This window comes from Diuraphis noxia, unplaced genomic scaffold (assembly GCF_037042655.1).
Source record: "Diuraphis noxia isolate RWA-SAM2 unplaced genomic scaffold, SU_Dnox_SAM2 contig0001, whole genome shotgun sequence".
Taxonomy (NCBI): Eukaryota; Metazoa; Arthropoda; class Insecta; order Hemiptera; family Aphididae; genus Diuraphis; species Diuraphis noxia.
The window spans coordinates 59,120,077-59,142,891 of NW_028301711.1; the positions used below are offsets into that span (position 1 = coordinate 59,120,077).

At 30.8% G+C, this 22,815-nt stretch overlaps 2 protein-coding genes across 2 annotated transcripts; both read right to left on the reverse strand.

Annotated features, from left to right (window-relative positions):
- Positions 1–11,729: 11,729 nt before the first annotated feature.
- On the reverse strand, positions 11,730–13,397 carry LOC149061031 (uncharacterized). The gene has a single exon (XM_089220173.1). It carries the CDS (start codon positions 13,395–13,397, stop codon positions 11,730–11,732), a length of 1,668 nt encoding a protein of 555 aa, XP_089076299.1.
- Positions 13,398–15,704: 2,307 nt separating this feature from the next.
- Positions 15,705–16,568, reverse strand: LOC149061032 (uncharacterized). Its single transcript, XM_089214960.1, has one exon. It carries the CDS (start codon positions 16,566–16,568, stop codon positions 15,705–15,707), a length of 864 nt encoding a protein of 287 aa, XP_089071086.1.
- Between the last annotated feature and the right edge of the window lie 6,247 nt (positions 16,569–22,815).

Below are 22,815 nucleotides of genomic sequence, written 5' to 3' on the forward strand. Positions count from 1 at the left end.
AGCAACATTTTCAAAAAACGTATTATTAAAATACTTCATGAAATATTCAATTGGCATTGGCATATCTATTGGAGGGTTGACAATAACTAAATCATTAAGTTCTAATATTGGTGCACTACAAGGTTTGTTTATCCACTCTATGTCTTTCTTTTGAACAAAATTAGGTCCTAATGTACCTTGTGTATGAATTGGCGCTGTAATTTCATGCGTATCGTCAATATCTTCGTCTTCAACTTCATTTGCTTGTAGTTGATCTTCTTCTTCACGAAGTGCCTCTAAAAACCCAAGCAAATCATCGTTTTCGAAATTATGTAAAAGAATTTCCAATTCATCGTCACGATCGTCGTTTTCATCCACAACATCCAAATCACTGTTCTACCCATCATTTAATAAATCCAAAATTTGGTTTTCGTTTTATAAGCCATCGTTAAAATGTTTAACTTTTGTTAAAATTATAATTTATTTTACAACGGAAAAGCTCATATCAGTGATAATATCATTATATTTTTATCATTATATGATAAGGCATGAACTCCCAGTGTCCATTCCATAGAGTAATATTACTCTATGGTCCATTCAAACTAGTGCTGAGCATTATTTTGACCAATCCGGATTACGGATTACAATTAATTAATCCGAATTTCGGATCAATCCGTTTTATCCGGATTGACGGACCCAATCGATTTCGGATTCAATCCGTTGATCCGTATTTCGGATTCAAACCATTGATCCGGATTTCGAATTTCGGATTCAATCCAGCTTCATTGTTTTTGAGATAATCAGCTATTTTTTCATTATTATCAACCTAAATAATACGAATTACGATCTCAGATCTATTGACAATCGACTCAATGTTATAAGACCCCTAATAGAAAATACACCAGGGTTCGAGTTTTTCACAATTTAATATTAGACATCTACCTATGCAGTAGGAGCTAGGATTTAGAAAGTAACAATTTGGTATTTACTATTTTTATTAATAAAAAATGAAGTTTTTATGTGTGTGTATAATATAAATTAACCTGAATACAAAATAAGATAATTAAAAAAAATTATTATTGTATGTTCAGGTACTTTTAAGTTTAAAGTATATAGTATGTACTATGTTCTATGTACACAATTCATATCTAACGCCACTGCGGTTTTGAAATAAAAAGCAAAGGTGTTTAAGTTTATTTTATTGAATTTTCTAATCAATTAATATTTTTTTCATTTTTCAATAGTTACTTTTAAAAAGTACATTTCTCACCTTGTAATATAGATAATATGTAACATGGGATTTTAATCAAAATTATTAGGAGGTCCCAAACCTAATTTCCAAGAGGTATCCTACAACTTGTGAAAAAATTTTTAAAAAAAATTGGCAATGAAATAAAAAAAAAACAAAACAAAATATAAGCAAAAGTTATATAAAGTATGTTGTATGTACACCAAGACTAAATTGTGATACCAAGTTAAGATTTAAAACTTTTAATCTATAAACATCAAAAATCCATATAAGTATGAAATTGAAAACTTGTTCCCTGTCACGTTTGATAGAAGGTTGTGTATTTAGTGTATTCAAATAACTGTAGAAATTCAGACTAATGTTTTTAATTTTTTCGGTGCTACTTGAAGTGCTTTGATTGCTACTGTTGAGTTTCTTCCAAGGCTTTGTTGACACATAACTGCAATGAATGAGCAAAACATGTTCTACTTTTAATGTTTGGAGCCATTGCAGTAACGGCATTCTTAATATTTACCGCATTGTCATGCACAATACATATAGTTTTCGTATCAATTTCCCATTCTCTCATAATATTAACTAATTTGTCTTTTAAATTTATGCTGGTATGCCGCTCATCCATTAATTCAGTTGTAATAATATAATTGACTATTTTCCAATTTTTAGTTATGCCATGTGCAGTAACTGATATGTAAGATTCCATAGCTTTACTGGTCCAACAGTCAGTAGTTAGTGCTATTGAGTCTATATTCTGTATTTTAGTGGTTACTTTATGTTTTTCTGTCTCATACAGTCCTTGAATCTTTCTTTTGATTGTAAACCGACTTGGTATTTCATAATTTGGTGATATCTTATTCATAAACTCAACAAATCCAACACCATCTACTGTTGAGAGTGGTAGCATATTTTTGGCTATACATTTTACAAGTCTGTCTGTTATTTGCTCTTGTCTTTTGACTGATACAGACGGTGAAAAGAACATCTCTGTTATCTTTGGCTACATTAATAGTCCTATGTTTTCAGATTCTGATACTCCTGTTGTAGATGTTGATGTTGAACAGCTAACTTCAGTATTTATACTATTATTATCATAAGTATCAGCTGTCTCATTTGATGGGTTGTCGCTATTTTGCAGATCATCATCATTGTCATCGTCATCGTCTTCTAATAATCTAAAAACATAATTCAAATTTAAATTTAAATGTATAATAAAATATTTTGTATTTTGTACTTAGAAACTTCAATGTAATATTTTAATATCTATTATTTGGATGAATGCAATATTAATATATTATCATGTAATAGGTAGTAGTTTAAAATATGTAGTAGTTTAATTGCACATAAAGCAATAAATTCAAATTATAAGTTGATATGTGGAGGATGAATAATTACTCTAAATGTAGTCATTCCTGGTAAAGTCTACGTTCAATGAATATAAGAAAGAAAGATAATTTATTAAACAAAATTTTTAGCAGCTTAATGTTTTGAGAAAGAAGGTATGTTATCTAAGCAAATATCAATAGATGATGGTCTATATAGAATGGCTGCAGTAGAATATAAAAAATTATGTTACTATTTTTGCCATTACTCAAATTGTGAAATTTATTAATTTAACAAATTAATTTTAAAATCGATTTAATAATAATAATTATGAAATGTAAAGTATAAATTAAAACAACTATAAAGGTGAAAATTATTTACCTGAAAGAAGGATATACTTGATCTAGTGGGTATCAAGCTGAAGATAAAGCTGTTATTTTATTAAAAGATACAATTACTATGAGTAATTACTAACTATGTTTCACCTGTTTGTATTGATTGGAATAGTACATAATACATTTATTATAATGTAAGTAATGGAGATCAAGAAAAGGTAAATATGTTGACATGTACTATACAAATTGTAGTTTTATTGAATTCATAAAATATAATTTGTAATTGGTTGTCTGGATTAATTTATACAAAGTAAATAGTAATGGAAGTTTATGTCTAAATTATCCTCACAAGTTAATACATTTTGGCTCGCATTTTGGTGATAGCTTAAATGTATGAAAAAAAGAATAAATTCTGAAATCCAACTATTCATAAGTAACAAATTGAGTTGAAAAACTTAATGTTCACACAGTAAATTTTGTTAGAAATGTAGCCCCTATCATTTCATGTACATTACAGATTTGCTCTGAGGAACATTGAAGTTAAAAAAAAGCGAGTAAATGGGTACTGCTCTGCTGTACATTAGGACCATTAGGTGCTGTATGGATCACTATTATATATTATATAAGTGTTAAATTTGAATGCAATCATAGGTATCATTGTATAGGAAAAACGATTCTGAACAAAGATGATTTGTCAGCCTAGGTCCTAGGATAAGCTATATTATTACATTTAAATTGTAATATATTAATTTATTTTGACACAAATAATTTATTTTTCAATTAGAACTAAGATATATTTTAGTCCGTAACTATAATATTGCACACAGGTGATAGAGATAGTACAATTTTATGAATTTTCAACTACAAAATAATTTGCAAATATTCATGATTTTGATATATTATAATTTAATAGTAGTTTAAAATATATTAAATTATTAATAAGTTTATCATTAAATTTGAATGCAGACAAATTACAAATTACAAAGTATAACTAATATTGTAAATTATATAATATGTTGAATACATTAAAATAATTAAATGTATGGGCCATATTGGTAATATCAATATACCCCAATAAAATAGTACCTTTTTTTTGGTTTATCACGAGAAAGTCCATCACTTATATTGTGTTTGGTTCGCATGTGATTCCATAATGTGCCTGGTATAAAAGTATAAATACAAATTATTCACAATTACAAGTTGGTATTTAAAATAATACCTAATGGACAACTACTTAAACAAGAATAGTAAAACATTTTTTTTTAAAAGTCATCTGCACACATAATCGATGATTTAACTTAATCAGTAAGAAGTTGAAAAGAGAGAACTCTCAGAAACCGATGAATTATGTATAGGTAAATAAAAAAAATATTAAAGTAATTCAATAATTTCTAATATCTATAAAAAATCTATTTTTTTAATTGTAATTTATTGCATTATTTATTAGATCAATTTGATGAATTGGAATCTCTAAGCATAAGTTGTTCAAGCGAAGAAAATATCCCCACTTTAGAAGAAAGTATTCAGTTTGGTGAGTCAAGTACTGGTTCTAATATAAAAAAAAGGGGCACAATTGAAATAATGACACCTAAATTACTTTCTGCGTTAGACAAGTGTAAAATTAGTGATCGTGACGCAATACATATTATAATTTCAACTGCAGAGGCTGTAGGTCAGGATATCTCTAAACTTAAAATAAATAGATCTACATTACAACGTAAAAGAGCGATGTTCCGTGAAACAAAAGCAAAGGAACTTAAAATTAATTTTAATGTATTAAAATTAGATTATGTAGTTTTACATTGGGATGGTAAATTACTTCCCGATTTATGCGAAAAAGTGAGTTGATCGATTACCAATTGTTATATTATTCGAGGGAATTACACAGTTGCTAGGTGTACCGAAGCTTTTAAATGGGACTGGTGTAAACCAAGCAAAAGCTATTTTTGAATCGTTGGAAGAATGGAGTATTATTGATAAAGCTGTATGTTGCGATACAACAGCATCAAATACTAGCCGTATAAATGGAACTTGTGTTTTATTGGAACAGTTTAATGACCGTGATCTATTATATCTACCATGTCGTCATCATATTTTTGAGCAAAATGTATTTGATGTACCTAATTTTAAACGGTTTCAACAACAATGGCTAACTTTAAATACACAAAACTATTATATTGGATTAAATGATACAGTAGTAAAATCATTAGTAGAAAATAAAATAGATCTAATAATAGAATTTTGTAATAAAGAGTTAAAAGAGAGACAATGTAGGGAAGACTATAGAGAACTATTAGAACTAACAGCTATATTTCTTGGAGCAATACCACCTCGTGGAATAACATTTCGTTACCCCGGGGCCTTTCATCACGCACGGTGGATGTCAAAAGCGATTTACAGTTTTAAAATATTTTTATTTAAAAATCAGTTTCAGTGTCAGGCAAAGGAAAGGAATGCTTTCCGTGACATTTGTATTTTTTTGATAAATATTTATGTAAAAACGTGGTTTAGAGCACCATTTGCCATTGAAGCTCCTTTAAATGATTATAACTTATGAAAAAGCTTAGTTGAATATCCAGATTCTGATATATCTCGAGTAACCATAAACAAATTGTGTGGACATTTATGGTACATTTCTTCTGAAACTATGACTTTGACATTTTTCGATTCTTGTATACCAAAAGATACCAAATTAAAAATGATAAATGCAACTACCTCTACCGATGACATTGAAGATATTAAACCGAAAAAATTAATATTCGTTCAAGTGAAGTTAAAGAGTTTGTTAAGACGGATTTTGATGATTTAGTATCACCAGAAACCCTGAATTTTTTTTCAAGGTTTTCTATTTCTACGGAATTTTTTTATGTTGATCCTGATACATGGGAAACGAGAGAAGATTATCAAAAAGGGCTTAAAATTGCAAAGAACCTTATGGTAGTAAACGATGTAGTTGAACGAAATATAAAATTGATTGAAGAATATAATAAAATATTAACGAAGGATGAAGACCAAAAACAGTATCTTTTACATGTAGTAAATGAGTATCGAAAAAAATATCCGGATAGTAAAAAATCAACATTGTCATTAATTTAAAAATATAGTACTTAATTTACATATTGTACCTATTTTCTTATTTATTATGTTGTAGATATTAATTCTATTTAATTATGCACTTATACATTGATTATTTTAATTATTCAATTCCAATAAAATAAATTTTCCAAAATAAATATAATATTTGTTTTTATAATTTTTCTTATAAAAACTACCCTATTTCCTCGTATCACAACATAAAGCTTGTACTCGTAAAAGCAATCATATAGAGAATAAATGGAAAATTTCGATTTTTTTCAGAAGAAGGTAATAATTTTTGTTTTATGCTAATTTTTACAGAAAATAATAGATTTACGAGAAATTTTGTCTGAACGTTTTTTATAGAGAGTACCTGAATCTACAATTTAGGTCCTGTGCAATTTTATACTAAATGCAATATATAATGAATTAAATCAGAATAACCCTAAAACTACCCTATTTGGTGAATATTCACCCTCTTGTGGCACCTGTAGGGGATTGTTAATCATCACCAAATTTTACCCACATAACTTTTGTATGGTTGTGAAAAAATTGGGAGGGTAAGAAATTAAAAATTTGAAAGTTCATAAATAAGGGCCACCCTAGACTGTACTTTTTTTTTTTTTTTTTTATTGAGATCATCATAATTTACAAAAATTTAATTATAAAAATTATTCATGATTATCTATCTCTTTTAAGCTAAAAGCTTGTGTTAGAGATAGAGAGTAATACAGTCTTAAATATAATAATTATAAACATATATAAGTATATAACAAATTTACAAGTAAACAAAAAGGAAACAAGTTTATACAAAAAGTAATCAAATTACATACAACAGAAGATTTAAAACTATTTTAAATTATTTGAAAGAACAACCAATTATACACTAAATTTTTAGCATTATTTTCAGACAGCTGAATATTTTTTTTATACTGACATGGCATAGAGTTAAAAAACACAGATCCTAAATAGTTGACAAAAGATTGACCAAAAGATTTGTATGGGTAATCAACAGGTATATTATACCGTCTATTTTCTCTTTTGTCCACAAAATCTTGACCGTCAAGGCCTTTATTGAAATTTTTAAAGGTGAACAGAACAGCAAATTTTTTATATAAAAATTTAACAGGTAAGACCCCAAACTCTCTATAATTATGCGAGGTAGAACCCGATAAGGAAAGTTTATTTAAGCAAATTCTAACTATATTATTCTGATTAATTTGTATTTGATTTAAAAAACAATCAGCCGATCCTCCCCAAATTAATAAGCCATATTGAAGTATGGATTGGTACAATGCAAAATAAACTACACGCATTGTATGTTTTGGTACCAGATCATTTAATTTATAGAATTTATAGGTTACCTGACGTAACTTTCCTACCAAATTATGAATGTGAAGATTCCAGCGTAAATTATTATCAAAAATGATACCTAAATATCGCGTACTAGAAACTTCTTTAATAGTTAAGCAAATATTTAAGTCACTACAACTCTTACCATCGTTACATCTATGTATTTTAATATGATTAAGTGTTTGGAAACTTTTATAAATTGAGAAGGTCATAAACATTGATTTATTTTCGTTAAGCGTCAGATTTCTGTCACATAGTGTTCGGTATATATTATTTAATCCAACAGTTGCTTTATGATGAACGCCGGTCCATGTTTTATCGGTAAAAAGCAAGCAGGTATCGTCAGCGTAAGAGACCACCAAACCATCAATAATTAAATCACTTTTTTTTATTTTTTTTTTATTTTTAAAGCTCTCAATATAAAATTATTACAGCTTGACAATTAAAACTAAAGATACATTAATAAGAAACGGTACAGGATAACGAAAAATAAGTCCAATATACATACATACTAATAAAACTAAAAACAAACAGTGATTAAAAAACAGAAACTGAAAACTATAATAACAAAAACAGAAAAAAAAAAAAAAAAAATATAAGCAAATTGAATAAGCGTTTAAGTAAATTTAAATCAATATAATCAAATTAAGAATCCAGCATTTTCGAAGAATTTCAATATAATAATAATAATGACTCTTGAAAAGGAATTAAGGATAATTGAAGGTTCTAGTGACATAATATTGTTATTATGTAAAAAGCGGAGTAATTTAGATCGGGAATTAGAGAGTGATGGGCAATCCGCTAGAATGTGTGAGAAGTCGCAGATTGTTTCTTCTGTATGACGAGTGCACAAAGGGGAGTCGTTCAAGTCTAGGTGGAAAGCATGTGCAGGAAGTAAATTGTGACCAAGTCTGAGCCTGGCAAATCGGACGATGTGGGACCTGTCTAGAGGCTGCTTAACGAACCATGGGTGTCGAGGAATTGTAGGGGTTATGGATCTATACCACTTAGCGAAATCAGGTGCTACTGATGACCACCTATCTTGCCAAGCCTGTTTGTAATTATTTTGTAAGATATTAAAAATATCAGAAGACGGGATTTTACGAACAGGTGGGTTTACACTATATTTGGTGGATGTAGCGAGGAGATCAGCAACTTCGTTGCCTGAAATTCCAGAATGGCCTGGGACCCACAAAAATTCGATTATTACATGCTGTGAGTATAACTTAAAAAGCGAAGCTTTGATATTAAGAATAAGGGGAGACGTGGCTGTAGAGATCGAGATAGAATTAATGGCGCTAAGAGCTGCTTGGGAATCCGAGACAATTAAGCATTTTGTAATGTTTAAAGATTTGATATACTCCAGAGCTGTCGTTATCGCATAGCATTCTGCCGTAAAAGAACACGTGAAATGAGGTAAGGTATCTGAATATTTGACCATCTTTTCAGGGATAAAGAATGAAAAACCTGCAGAGTTGTTTGATACTGAGCCATCAGTATAAACCAAACAGTAATCGTGGAAATTTAATTCTATAAATTCATTAAAGATGTGATTAATAGATAACGTAGGCATATTAACTTTATCACTATTGAATTTGAAATCCTTAAAGAGTAGTAATATATGAACTCGAGGAAGAAATGTAAGAGCTTCAAAGGGGATATCAAAACAATGAAGACGCTTTTGAGGTAAGATGACAGAGGACGAGAAGTGATTGATAGAAAAGGCAATGGAAGCTAAAAAAGGGAGAGTTTTTGGGACGTATCGCCAACGAGTAGCCAAAGATGAAAACTTATTAAAAATAGAATTGGGAGAGCTTGATATGTGCTTTAACAAAAACTTTCCTGCAAGTTGACGTGACCGAATTTCAATAGGTGGACAACCACATTCCACTTCCAGGCAAATGTTCGGAGCAGATCGTACAGCACCGATGACTGTGCGGAGGCACGAGGTTAACATAGCATTCAGCTTGTTGCGGTGTGATCGGGACGCGGATGAGAATAAAAAAGAACCGTAATCAACTTTAGAGCGGATAATTGATTTGTATACTAATAAGAGTGAGGATGGGTGCGCACCCCACCAATTGCCTGCTAATGCTCTGAGCAAATTGGACCATTTAGAAATTATACATTTAAGATAGTTGAAATGAGGGACCCATCTGAGTTTTGGGTCAAGAATAAGACCAAGGTATGTGATTGTATTGGATGGGACTATGATCTTATTGTTGATGTAAACAGGGGGGAAATCAGCGTAGCGTTTTCTAGTAAAAATCATTAATTGGCTTTTATCAGGAGCGACTTCAAAAAATGCAGAAGAAAGTTTGTTGTTTAGCGAATTAAATGCAGAATTTAAGCGGAAAATGGCATGGTTGAGAGATTTGTTAACTGAGAAAACAGCAATGTCGTCAGCATAGAATAGACATGAGTAATCGTGAGAAGATAAGCTTTTACTTATGGGGGTCATATAAACGTTAAATAGAATAGGACTGAGACAACTTCCTTACGGCAGTCCCCTGTATGATGAGCGAATGCATTCTGCACCAGATGGAGATTTGAAATGTAAAAAACGAACATGAAATAAGTTGTAAATATAATTATAGAAGACGTCGGGAACATTAAGATCCTGAAGCCGTAGTATAAGAGTAGGAATATGGATAGAATCGTATGCACCTTTTACATCAACAAAAGCAGCCGTGAGAAACTCACGATTACAAAAAGTATCATAGATAGGGCCAACAAGATTAGAAAGACATTCCATGGTGCCGAGACCTCATCGAAAACCAAACAGATTATCTGGAATTAGACGGTGAGCCTCAAGGTACCAATCTAATCGATTTTTTAACATATATTCTATAAGTTTGCAACAAGCCGACGATAATGCGATTGGGCGGTACGCTGGGTGTTTAGCAGCAGGTTAAGGTATGGGGATCACCCTAAATTGTCTCCATGACTCAGGTACAATATTGTTTAAATAAAGGTCATTAAGTACTTTTAATAGTATATCGAATGCTTTGATCGGAAGATGTTTAAACAGAAGGGGGGAGATGTTATCTAACCCTTCTGCAGGTGATTTGCGCGAGTTTATGGCGAGAGACAATTCTTGTCGATTAAAAGGAGAGGAAAAATGAGAAGAACCGTGGTTAGATAACTGATTTGCGTCGAATAAAGTATCAGGTGAAATTTCCGCATCGGACTGGGCATACAATGGGGAAATCTTATTACAAAAGTTCTCAAACCAATCGTCATTGGAGGCCGTAGAAGGTGGATAGACGCAGCGTTTAAACTTTTTCGCAGTCGCCCAAAACTCGGACAGAGGCGTAGTTGGATCTAAATTAGAACATAATTTTTCCCAAGAGGCTTTTTTGGTTTTATTCAGGACTTTAGTAGTGTCGGCACAAGCCTTGCGGTACGTAATAAAGTCATCACGAGAGCGCGACGTTCTGAATTTTTGGAAATAAAAAGAACGCGTCTTTACTGCAATGGTGCATAGCTCATTCCACCATGGGGGACTAATTGGATGTTTTTTATTATTTATACACCTAAGAGGGGTAGACTTTTTTGTTGCACATAATAAAACATTTACAAAGTTATTATAGTTGTCAAGTGGTGAGGAATCCAATGTGAACGATTCTAAAAGACTGGCGACTTGATAGGTAAATTGATACCAGTCTGTTGCATAAAAGTTGAATTTAGTGGAAGTATTATTGTTATTGTGAGGAGAATTTGAATACGAAGGTCTATTAGGTATATTAATAAGGATAGGAAGATGGTCGCTTCCAAACGGGTCCGTCAGCACGGACCAAGAGCAAGACAAAGATAAATTAGGCGAAGATATCGAGATGTCGACCATAGTATCGGGAAACGGAGGACGATTGATTCTAGTAGCCTCACCATTATTAAGCACGCAGAGACCATAATCCAAAATAGCGGAGTGGATCAAATTGCCCCTGAAGTCTGAAGTGGAAGATCCCCAAACTGGATGATGACCGTTAAAATCACCTCCAATTAATGAAGACCGATTCATAAGAGAGAATATATGATTGAAAGTTTCTGGAGAAGGGTTAGACGAGGGAGGGATACAAATTGACCATAAATCGACAATTTTATCATTGATCGTAACCTCTATTCCTATTGCATCTATAGAGTGAAGTTCTAACATATACCTAGTGTTATCGTTAAGGGAAATGCGTTTACTATTAATAGACTGGTGAATTACAATGGCAACCCCACCGTATCCATCCAGTCTATCTTGGCGGAAAACGTGGTAATTAGGGATAGGTATACGAGAATTCGGTAAAAGCCACGTTTCAGAGAGAAGCGCGCATTGACATTTATTTTCTGCCAACAAAAAGGAAAAATCATTACGACGTGCTCTAAGACTACAACAGTTCCACTGTAGAATCAAAAGACTGTTAAGATCATCATTAATTTTCCTGCGAACCATTCTGTATGGAAGAGAAATAATTAATTATATGAGACTCAATTACGTTATTAAGAGAAGAATGCGAAGAAAAAGATGCTGGGTCATTAATTAATGTATAAGTAAGCTGATTGACGAGTGTTGATACCCAAGAATTCTCTTTGGGAAAAGCATAAGTAATATAATTCAGAAAAGTGCCATTAGGGAAGGAAAAATCTTTATTGACGGGAACAGGGTGAGATGGTTGCTTAGAAGGAATTGGGTTGTTTTTCTTGCGAGAAAAATTATGATTGTAATTTTTTGTTTTTAACTTTAAATGAGATTCACCAATATTTGGGAAAGTCTCATCTGAAATAATAATGTTGTTATTGCTGGATTCTTTCACATCGTTGGTTTTAGGTTTAGCAGTAATATCAGAAAAAGTAGATGATTTATTAACAATATTATTTTTAATAATAAAAACCGCATCCTTATAGGACACATTTTCAGTGGCCATAATCTTCTTAATATTTTTTTGACGAGACCATTCCATACATGACCGGTCAGTGGCTATATGAGAGCCTTTGCAGTGGAAACATGACGGTACGGTTGACTCTTTTGTGGGGTAATTGGAGAACGAATGATCGGGTAAACCACAATGTGAACAGTTGGCTTTACCACGACAGAATTTAACAGTGTGACCATAACGGAGACAATTTTGGCAAATTACTGGAGATCGAATGCTGGGTGAAACTTTAAATAAGACTTTATAAATGGCGACTTTTTCTGAGAGTTTTGGGGAGAGAAATTTCAACACCACCATTTTGGATGGTGAATAAGAGTTACCATTATTGTTGGTGGAGATGTGACGGAAGCTGACAACTTGCACCGTTGAGTCTAAACCTTCCCAAAAATCTTCTTCGGGAAACGAAACATCAAGATTTATAACACCAAATGAATATACAAGTGTAGATGGAATGTATGCTTGTAAACCCATAGTAGATAGCTCTACCGAGGATAGGCAGATATTGGCGGAAATAAAAGAGTCGAACGTAACTTTTACTCTCACACCAATTGGATCAATACGCAAAATGCCATTGAATTTATTAAAAAAAAGTTTGCCAACTTTCATAGGATGAAGTTTTCCGACGTTATTATTATCCGAAATTGCTTCTATTATAATAACGGGGACCCCGGTAAAATTGTCCGAAAATTTAATTAAGTTGGAATCGCGACCGTGCGAATTTAATTGTTTTGAAGACGTGTATGTAAGACTAGTATTGTTTGGCATTGTGTTGACATTCGGCGGACTATGGTCATTAGCGACTGTCGCATGACCAGTACCGTTCTTATCGCACGAGTTGTTAAGTGAATTATCTAAATCCATATCGACGGAGTAACAGTTGACCGCATGATTTGTAATTATATTATCGTTATCATTATTAACATGAATAATATTAGAATCGTTAAATTGGAACTGTGTACCTGAAGGTAGTTGTAGTTGAGGGTTCCTATCGGTGATGTGTTGAAGATTCGGCGAGATCGGTGTTGAAGGAGTGTTATTCGACGACTTATTATTTCTTTTTTGTACAACTTTCCATTCTGAGTGATTTTTGGATTTTTGGAGATTGACTTTGAGTTTGGAATTTGGTTTGGTAGGCTTATCGCCTGCTCCACCCGAGGTGGACGACATACGTTATACGACAAGTATACTTTAAAATATACAAAGACACAGTTTAAATATAGGTAATATTAATACTAAGATACCGGTTCAATTACAAATGAGCAGACAGATAACGAAAACGATAGGTACGCCGCGCACGTCTGAACGCTATAACGGTTGAAACCGAACTGAATTAAATCACTTACTGCGTTGATATATAATAAAAATAAAATTGGACCTAAAACGCTACCTTGAGGGACTCCATATTCAATTGAACCTACCTGACTAGTAATGTCATTGATCCTGACCATTTGTTTCCTGTTCGTTAGGTTGCTTTTAAACCAATTTAAGCTATGATTATTAATACCGAAGTTCGGAAAAATTTGAAATAATATGGTATGATTGACAGTATCAAATGCCTTGGTTAAGTCCAGGAATACAGCAATTACTTTATTACTGTTATCTAATTCTCTATAAATAAATTGAGTTGTTTGATATAAAGCATCTTGAGTACCTATACCTGGTCTAAAACCAAATTGGTTTTTTGATAAGAGTTTGTTGGCTTCTAGAAACGAAATTAATCTTTGTTTAATAATTTTTTCAAATATTTTCGCAAAATTAGTAAGCAAAGAAATAGGCCTATAGTTATTAACATTTTTTTTATCTCCAGCTTTGTAAATAGGTTTGATCACTGCTAGTTTAAGATTATCCGGAAATATACCTTGAAGAATAATCAAATTGAAAATGTACACAAGCGGATCTGCAACAAGTTCGATAATAAATTTTAATAACTTGCAGGTAATCCTATCATGACCAGCGGCTGTGTCATCTTTAAAGTTATTTACAATGTTGATAATCTCAGAGTTAACAATCTTTTCAGAAAAGGAATTATCAAAAGAAAAGTTATTACTAGCATTAATAGTTTCATTTTTCAGAACATAATCAGCTTTCTCTGCTAATTTCTTTCCTATGTTAATAAAAAAATTGTTAAAAATGTTTGAAACCATCGTTGGATCTTTGCTTGTATCAAATTGTTGGCCGTTGTTAATAATAGTTTTAATAGTATCCTTATTAATGTTTTTGGAGTAGGTGATTTCGTTTATAAGTTGCCAGGTTAATTTCGGGTTGTTAGAAATTGTTTTGAATTTATTCTCATAAAATTTCTTTTTAGCCATTCTTAGAATCTGTGTATAGTTATTTTTGTATTTTTCATAGTGTATGGTTAATTTATTATTGTTTGGGTATTTTTTACATTTTAATGCTAGGGATTGCTTGTGGCGAGTAGAGTTTAAAAGACCAGCTGTCATCCATTCTTTTAATCGCAGATTTTTGGATGTTATTTTTTTATATGTAGTCGATTTAAGAATAATGTCAGAGATAACCGTCTGAAACTCTGAGTAACATTCATTCACGTTGTGTTGGTTATACACCGCAGTCCAAGTTTCTCCCTCTAGTAATGCTTTAATATTATCATAATCAACGCAAGATACATAATTACTTTTATTTGTTAAGTGATTATTAATTGGTAGAGAGACACAAATTGCATAATGATCAGTAATATCTGTCTGTAAAATACCTGCATTAATTAGCGTAATTATATTTTCATTATTGTGGACAAAAATGTGATCAAGGCAAGAGTGATTTTGTAGTTTGGGTAATCTAGTATAAGAGTTAATAAAAGACGCAAAACCATTCTCTGATAATAAATTAAGATAATCATTATTTAATGGACTAGGCCCTACTATATTTACGTTCATATCACCTATAAGAATGGTATAATTATCTTTTTTTTTTATTTTCACGTATAACTTCGCTTAGAGTTTTAATGAAGGTGTTTATATCAGTGGCGGGTGATCTATATATACATAAAATATTAATTGACATATCTAGATTATTAATGGAGAGTTTAACAATATTGGTATCAACAAATTCATATTCGAAAAAATCAGTTGTATAATTATTTCTAACAAACACAAATATACCATCGTTTTGGTTCCTTTTGATTGTAAAGAAGTGATGATTATAACCTTCCAAGACATAAGCACCCTGACTCAGGGGATCATGCCATGTTTCGGTCAGTACAATAACATCAATTTTATTTTTATTTTGGTCGCTCTCTAAAAATAATGTTAATTAATCAAAATTGGCGTTCATACTCCTAATATTACAACATATAATATTAACATATTTATTATTTATACAATTATTAACATCAATAAATTCCGAGAATGATTCAAAATAGTTAGTTTTATAGCTGAGGTATCCATTAATATAAAAGGCATTTTCCATTTTAAACTAAAAAGTATACATAAAGAAATACTAAAGTCGGTTGTAGGCTTAAACCAATTTTGACAAGGAAAGCTCATCAAAAATTATAAAGGCCTTGGTATTCTCATTCTTTTTTATGAAAATTTTAGAATCCTTAAACCAGGTGAATTTATAACCAAATTCGCGAGCAAAAGCCCTAGTTTTAAAAAATAGATTTCTATTAAATTGCGTAAGACCGTCATTAATATAAATACTATCATTAGTCCACTTAGAGTTAACCGTTTTACCAGTTAATTTTGATTTTTTAACACGTTCCATCAAATTTCGTTTGTCTTGAATTGAAGTCGACTCTGCCACTATTTTTCTGGACCTGTTAGGGATTTTTGAGAAAGTGCGGTATGCTTTTGTCACAGAGATCTTCACTCCTACGGCGGCTGCAATAGACTCCACCGTTTTGACACAGTCCTCATTATCATTGTCTGGGACGCCAACAATTTCGAAAAAGTTCTCAAATGATTTTTGCTCAATTATATTTAAACGTTTTTCCAGAGACGCGAATTCATTTTTTAGTTTGTGATTTTCTTCTTTAAGAATTGAATTTTCCTCTTTGATAAGATTAATAGTTGTAATTAACTCTTGCAATTGCTTACCGAAGTTATCAAATTTTTCACTCATGAAGTTGACAGACTCAACGAGGTTATTGATAATTTCATTTTGTACATTTTGAGTACCAGAGTGTTCGGTGGTTGAATTATTTTTGGGCTCTTTAAGTTTACATTTACTGCAACACCAGTTTAGTTTGGCATTATTCGACATCTTTCTAAAAGCTGTCTCCCTCAGAGCGGTACAGACAAAATGTTGAAAAACATTGCATTTAGCGCAGTTGAGATTATCACCTTCGAAAATATCATCATTGCAAACATTGCACAACATAGTTGCCCCTTTAGATTAAAAGTACAATAGAATATAATATGATATAATAAATACAGACGTCGATATCGCACGAAAAAAGATAAGCGAGCGATCACATACAAACACGACCGCAGTGTTAGCGCAATAACTGCAAACTACTGTACTCAATGCAAACATGATAAGTTTTTCTTCCTTATCTATTATATGATTTAGTACTGCGCCTACACCACGGTCTAAGAAGATAAGGTCCGACAACTCTGGCTTATCAGTGTTCCGCTTAATTATGCAAATTTATTTAAAATTTTGCCGCCGTAATATTGAACGCTGACAGTTATACGTTTTTAAGGTTAGGTTACAATCACAGCAGTAAAGTAGTTGTCAATGAATAATGTAATTTCCAGGCATGATTAAATAATTAACTCACGAATAACATTGTTAATAAAACTTTATTCGAAACAACAAGGCAACTTAGGCAACGACATTGACATACAATTGAAAAATTAACTGCTTATAACCTTTTTAAAAATTAACAGCTACTGATACTAAATAATGACAACCAATTTGATTGTATGTGCCAGTGGCACCAACGTCACATACACTACAAATAAAATATGATTTTTTCCTTCTAAACCAACCGTGAGATCGTTTACTATCCTTTCACCTAATAACTTTTCCACCTACAACTTTTCCAGTATAAACTTTTTGATGTATATTTAGTTTTATCATTGAGAATCCAAATCTTGTACCCCCTTTTGATCGGTTTTTGTGACATATATTGTTTGATGGTAGAGCGACCTTTGAATTTTACCATTGACTAATTAATTGTTAGATTTTGAAGTGCGTGTAGCCCATACGACTAACTACGCCTACGATATTAATATTTTGGCTATTTGAGCCGTGTACATAAATATAATAATTAAACGGTAGCTTAAACCCTTACGGCCACTCCGTATACAATAATAAAAAATAAAAAATAAATAGTTTGATTTACTGTTAGCCCTTCCGACTAACAAATATGTAATAATTAACAATTGCTGACTAGCATGCGTTAATACTTAACATAATAATAATTATCAGGTACTTACAAATTGTTGGTGCGTAAAACTGGCCAGCCGCTACCTGTACAGGTTAGCACGTGCTCTAGACGGCATCTGGCCCCAACATGGGTCATAAAATAAGAACACAGGTTCTTTTGTTACAGGATGCGGAAAGAAAAATTGAGGGTTATTTATATTTAAGTTAGCTCCCAATTTAGTACACATACTTAAATCAGTGTGTGCTCCGTCAAAAGTCATAGAATTTACTATTACACCAGTATCATGTAATTATTCTAAACATTTTTTAACCAAATTAGCAAGTTCACTTGAATTTAAGTCCTTTACTAAAAAATACCCTAGTGGCAGTTTCCAATTACCATTTACTGCAACAATTAAAAATACAAGAGCACTTGTGGCATGATTAACATTATCTCCATCTAAGTCAGCCACGGATCCCATGTCAACCAGTCCATGGAATATTTTACCATCAAATTCAACTTTATCTTTTATAGACATTTCATCTAGTACCAAATTTCCAATGACAGTTTTATTTTCTGCTACTTTAAGTTTTAAAGTATTAATGTTTCTTTTGTGAATCCAGGTTCCCCATTTATTACATGATACCACTTTTTAATGTTCTGGGATGAGGAAGAACATTTAAAAATTGTTTTCGTGCAAAATTGTAGGCTTTACTCGAGTAATACTGGAAACTAACAGCAAATTTTTTCAATTCATTTGAAAATGCGAGTTTTTTCCCATTCAATTTTCTTTCAACAATTTCACAAAGACTTTCAGAACCCATAGACTAAAAACACCAGTATAATATAATTGTAATTTGTACTAAATTATAAGTGTAAAGAAAAGGTTATATAAATTAACATATCATATTATACCATACACATTATACTAAGAGTAGTGTTACTATATTTTACTAGTATTAGTAAAACATATTTTTATTAGACATAAGTTTATTATACAGATAGTAAAATAAGTAACAATTTTATACGTATACTAATAAATCAAATACAAATAATTAATATAATTTAAACACTTGGCAAATACAAATATAATTTTATTAAGTTATAAGTATAATAAAAAGGTTATATAAATTAACATATCATATCATACACTATATACATTATACTAAGTAATATTACTATAACATATTTGTTTAAGAAATTAGTTTATTCTACAGTTAGTAAAATAAGTAAATACGTTAGACTTAATTGTACACTAATAAATCAAATATAAATAATTAATATAATTTAATTGTAACAATGTAGAAGCATTTTCTGATATAAGACTTTTTTTTCTAAAACATTCATTAAATCTTTTAATGTTTTCACTTTCGTTGTAAGTCGTTTGTTTTTCTTTTGTAAATTATGAATTTTTTTAAGTTTATCATTATTTCTTATATCATATATCTTTTTTTAACAAATGATAAATTTCTTTCTGTTCTTCTAGGTGTTTTAAAATTTTCAACAGATAAATCATTAATATATCTAGTGAACAATTTGATTTTTTTTAGAAGTTGGTGTAAGTGGTGTACTGAAAATATAGGTATACATTTATAATATATTATGTATTTAGTAAATAAAATAAATTTTATATACTTACATCATAGTTATATTTTGAATTATTTCCTCTGGTAACACATGGCTTGATATATTTTCAGGTAAATCAGTATTTAATTTATTATTCTCTGAATGTATACTATTATCATAAGATAATTTCCTCTTGCATCCACTCGGGCTATAACAAATATGTATCTAAATTAAATATACAATAAATCAGCTACACAAATTACTTACGCAACAAAAGATTTATCGATTGAATTAATCTGGGATACAAATGGTACAGCTTTCTTAGATAAATATCCGCTTTCATTGAAACTTTCCTTAGAAAAATGTTTATCGCAAATTCTATGTGATAGCAAAATGTTTTCAATATGACATGCATCTAACCAGAGTTTTTTCAAAATTTCATCTTTGGGAAATCTGTTATAAACATGGTCGATAGATTAATAACTGTTATAACACATTTAAAAATTTTAATTATGAAATAATTACTTGTGTAAAGAGACATCTGAATCAGCTGTGTAGCCAATTTTGCAAATACAACATTTATAGCCCATTTTTACAAATAATAAATAATATAATATAGAACTATACAAGAATTGTAGAATACAAGATATTAGGTATAGTTCGTGAAAAGTAAAAACAAATAGCAATCTTTTAAATAATAAATATATTGTTAGTTGTTATAACAAAATATGTAGTATACTAGTATAGTACTATAGTCCCATGACGTAGTATATTGTATCGCTTGTTTGCTACAATATCGACATAACACAAAAATCGTCATTTTTGAGTTGTTTGCAAATAATAATAATTTTGGTGTTTTTCTTTATGCTGCAAGAACGACATAAGCAGGGGTACGACACTGTGTATTGGCAAAATCGGGTGACTGTGGCCTTGAACACGGTCTCCGGGAGGGCGTGGCATACGTTATCAATTAAATATATCATATCAATATCACCGCTGAACATTGATTACCACAAAACGATATTTGTAGTTTGTACAGTACTTAGTAATTTTACCAAGTTTGAATGTTTTAGCATTAAAATGTAAAATAAATTATTTAATCAGGGCCGGCGTTAGGGGGAGGCTAAAGGGGGCATTTGTCCAGGACCTCGTGCTTAAATATATTTTGTATAAAAATCTTGCAATAAAATAAAACAAGAATATAAGTAATATTATATTAAATATGTATAATATTTTGAAAAGCAAAGTGGTGCGGTAAAATTACAAAACCTTTGTATACCTTAATATATATTTTGGAAGTTGTCTGTTTACTCGTATGATATGTAAGTTGACGTATTACACATACGTTTAAAAGTAATCATTGAACAGTTGAAAATTGATAATCGCTATTTCCCTAAAGTATTTTTTAATACCATTAAACATCATAGATGTAACTAGGGTCAACATTTTGGAAGAGCTTAACTCTTTAATATATTAAATTTAATTATTAAAAAAATTGTTTTATTTGGGACATGTATTTTTGATAATTTTTCGTTTTTAATTACACCTATAGTCTATAAATTATAGATAACTATAGTTATTGCCTTATTGGTTAAATAAATTAAATACGTTTTGCACAGGCCCTCGCAAAAGGCAGCGCTGGCCCTGTATTTAATTAATAACTCTAATGAAAAAAATATTAAAATACTTTAATTAATGGCTTATTTAATAGGATATTGAATTTAGAATAGAATACTAGGTTTAAAGAACTAACACATTATAAATTTAGTTTGGGATAAGCTGATTTGGGATAATGGCCCATATTTGTTAGGGCATACCAGACACTTTACAACCATAATGAAAATTATTAATTACAAAAAAAAATTGAATAATAAATTAATAAGTAATAATACTAATAACATATGAAAACGCCACAACTACGGATTACGGGATACAGAATATACAGCCATACAGGACAGGTGGTTAATGCCGCCTGGCCATTGCGTTGTATCCGTTTTTAAAATTTCGTAACAAAGAGGGATACACGTTGCCAACATCCTATCAGATTACGGATACGGTACAATTTTTAGAGTCCAATACTTCATACCGTAGGGATACGTAAACCCGTACAACTGATCGACTGTCTATTCCAGGGGTCGCCAACCTTTTCAAACAAGTGAGCTACATTTGAATTTTTTAGTCTCAGGTGATCGACATCCAGGAGAATTTAGGTTTTTAGTAAGAGATTTGTGTTATGAGCAAAAAAAAAGGTCCAAGCTCCAAAGAATAAATATTTATTGTTTCTTCATAATAATAATAATAATAACGTAATATTTTAAACACGAGAAAAAGTAAAAAAAAAATTTATATAAATCTGATATTGTTATTTAATTAATGTGTTTTTATTTTATTTTATTAATGTGATACCTGGCATTGGTTTTCTGCAAGTTTTGAGAATTGTGGTATATAATTAGAAACAGCTGCTCTTAAACTTGAATCCAAATTACTGTCTGTAATTTATTCTTGAACGATATTTGTTCTTTAAGTATTTCATACTCGAAAATGTTGACTCGCATAACCAAGTTGAACCAAAAAATGAAGTTATACGAAGGGCAATGCTTCGTAGATTTGGGTATTTTTGAGTACTCGCGTGTTTCCAAAACTCCGAGGTAATCTTAAGTATTGAATCATTTTGTAACGTTATTATTTCCATTTCCAAAACTGTTATATCAAGATTAAACAAATTTCCAATTTCATTCGCTTTTGTCTCAACATCCCCAGTAAATGGATTTGATATAAACTGCGCAACTGGCTCAAGTATTTTAAAGTCGTTGAATCATCTTTTAAATTCGGAACGTAAATGTTGAATTATATTTATATGGTTTGTAGGCTCATAAACATTTTCAGAATAATTAATTATTGTTTCTTGAAGAGTAGGGAAATGCTGGAAATCACCATTTTTCATTTTATTTTCCCAATATGCTAATTTACTTGAAAATGTGATATCATATCAATAATTTGTTTTTCTTTTCCTTGTAAATCTAAATTTAGGAAATTAATATTTTCAGTAATATCAACTAAAAATGAAAAATCTTCAAGCCATTTTATATTTTCTAATTATTCATAAACAATATCAATTTCTTGTAAAAAAATTTTAATTTGTGGTAATAATTCTTTAAAACGATGTAGTACTTTACCTTTACTTAACCAACGAACGTTAGAATGTAAATCTCCATAATGACAATCTACTTCGTCCATCAGTTCACGAAAAAGACGTCTTTTAATGCCTTACCTCTGATGCTGTTTACAATTTTCACTACAAGTTCCATAACATTGTTTATATTTATAACTGTACCACATAATGCTTGTTGATGAATTATACAATGATATTGAAAAAAATGAGGAAACGAATTATCGTTTTTACATAACGCTAAAAATCCCTTTTTATTTCCACAAAATGATGGGGCTCCGTCTGTTGTAATACTAGCTAATTGTTCAATTGGAATTTCTTCTTCTTCAACAAATTGTTTAAACGTTTTATAAATATCTTCTCCTCTAGTTCTTCCGGTTAACGAAAAATTCTTCCTCAACAGAAAAATCGTCAAAACACATTTTAATGAAAATAGAAAGCTGTGAAGTATCAACCATATCGTTAGACTCATCCATTTGTAAACTGAAGTATGAACATTTTGATAAATCAGTCTGTAA

Excerpts from the sequence above, each read along its gene's own strand:
- LOC149061031 (XM_089220173.1), bottom strand. The coding sequence starts at position 13,397 with ATGTCGTCCACCTCGGGTGGAGCAGGCGATAAGCCTACCAAACCAAAT.
- LOC149061032 (XM_089214960.1), bottom strand. The coding sequence starts at position 16,568 with ATGTTGTGCAATGTTTGCAATGATGATATTTTCGAAGGTGATAATCTC.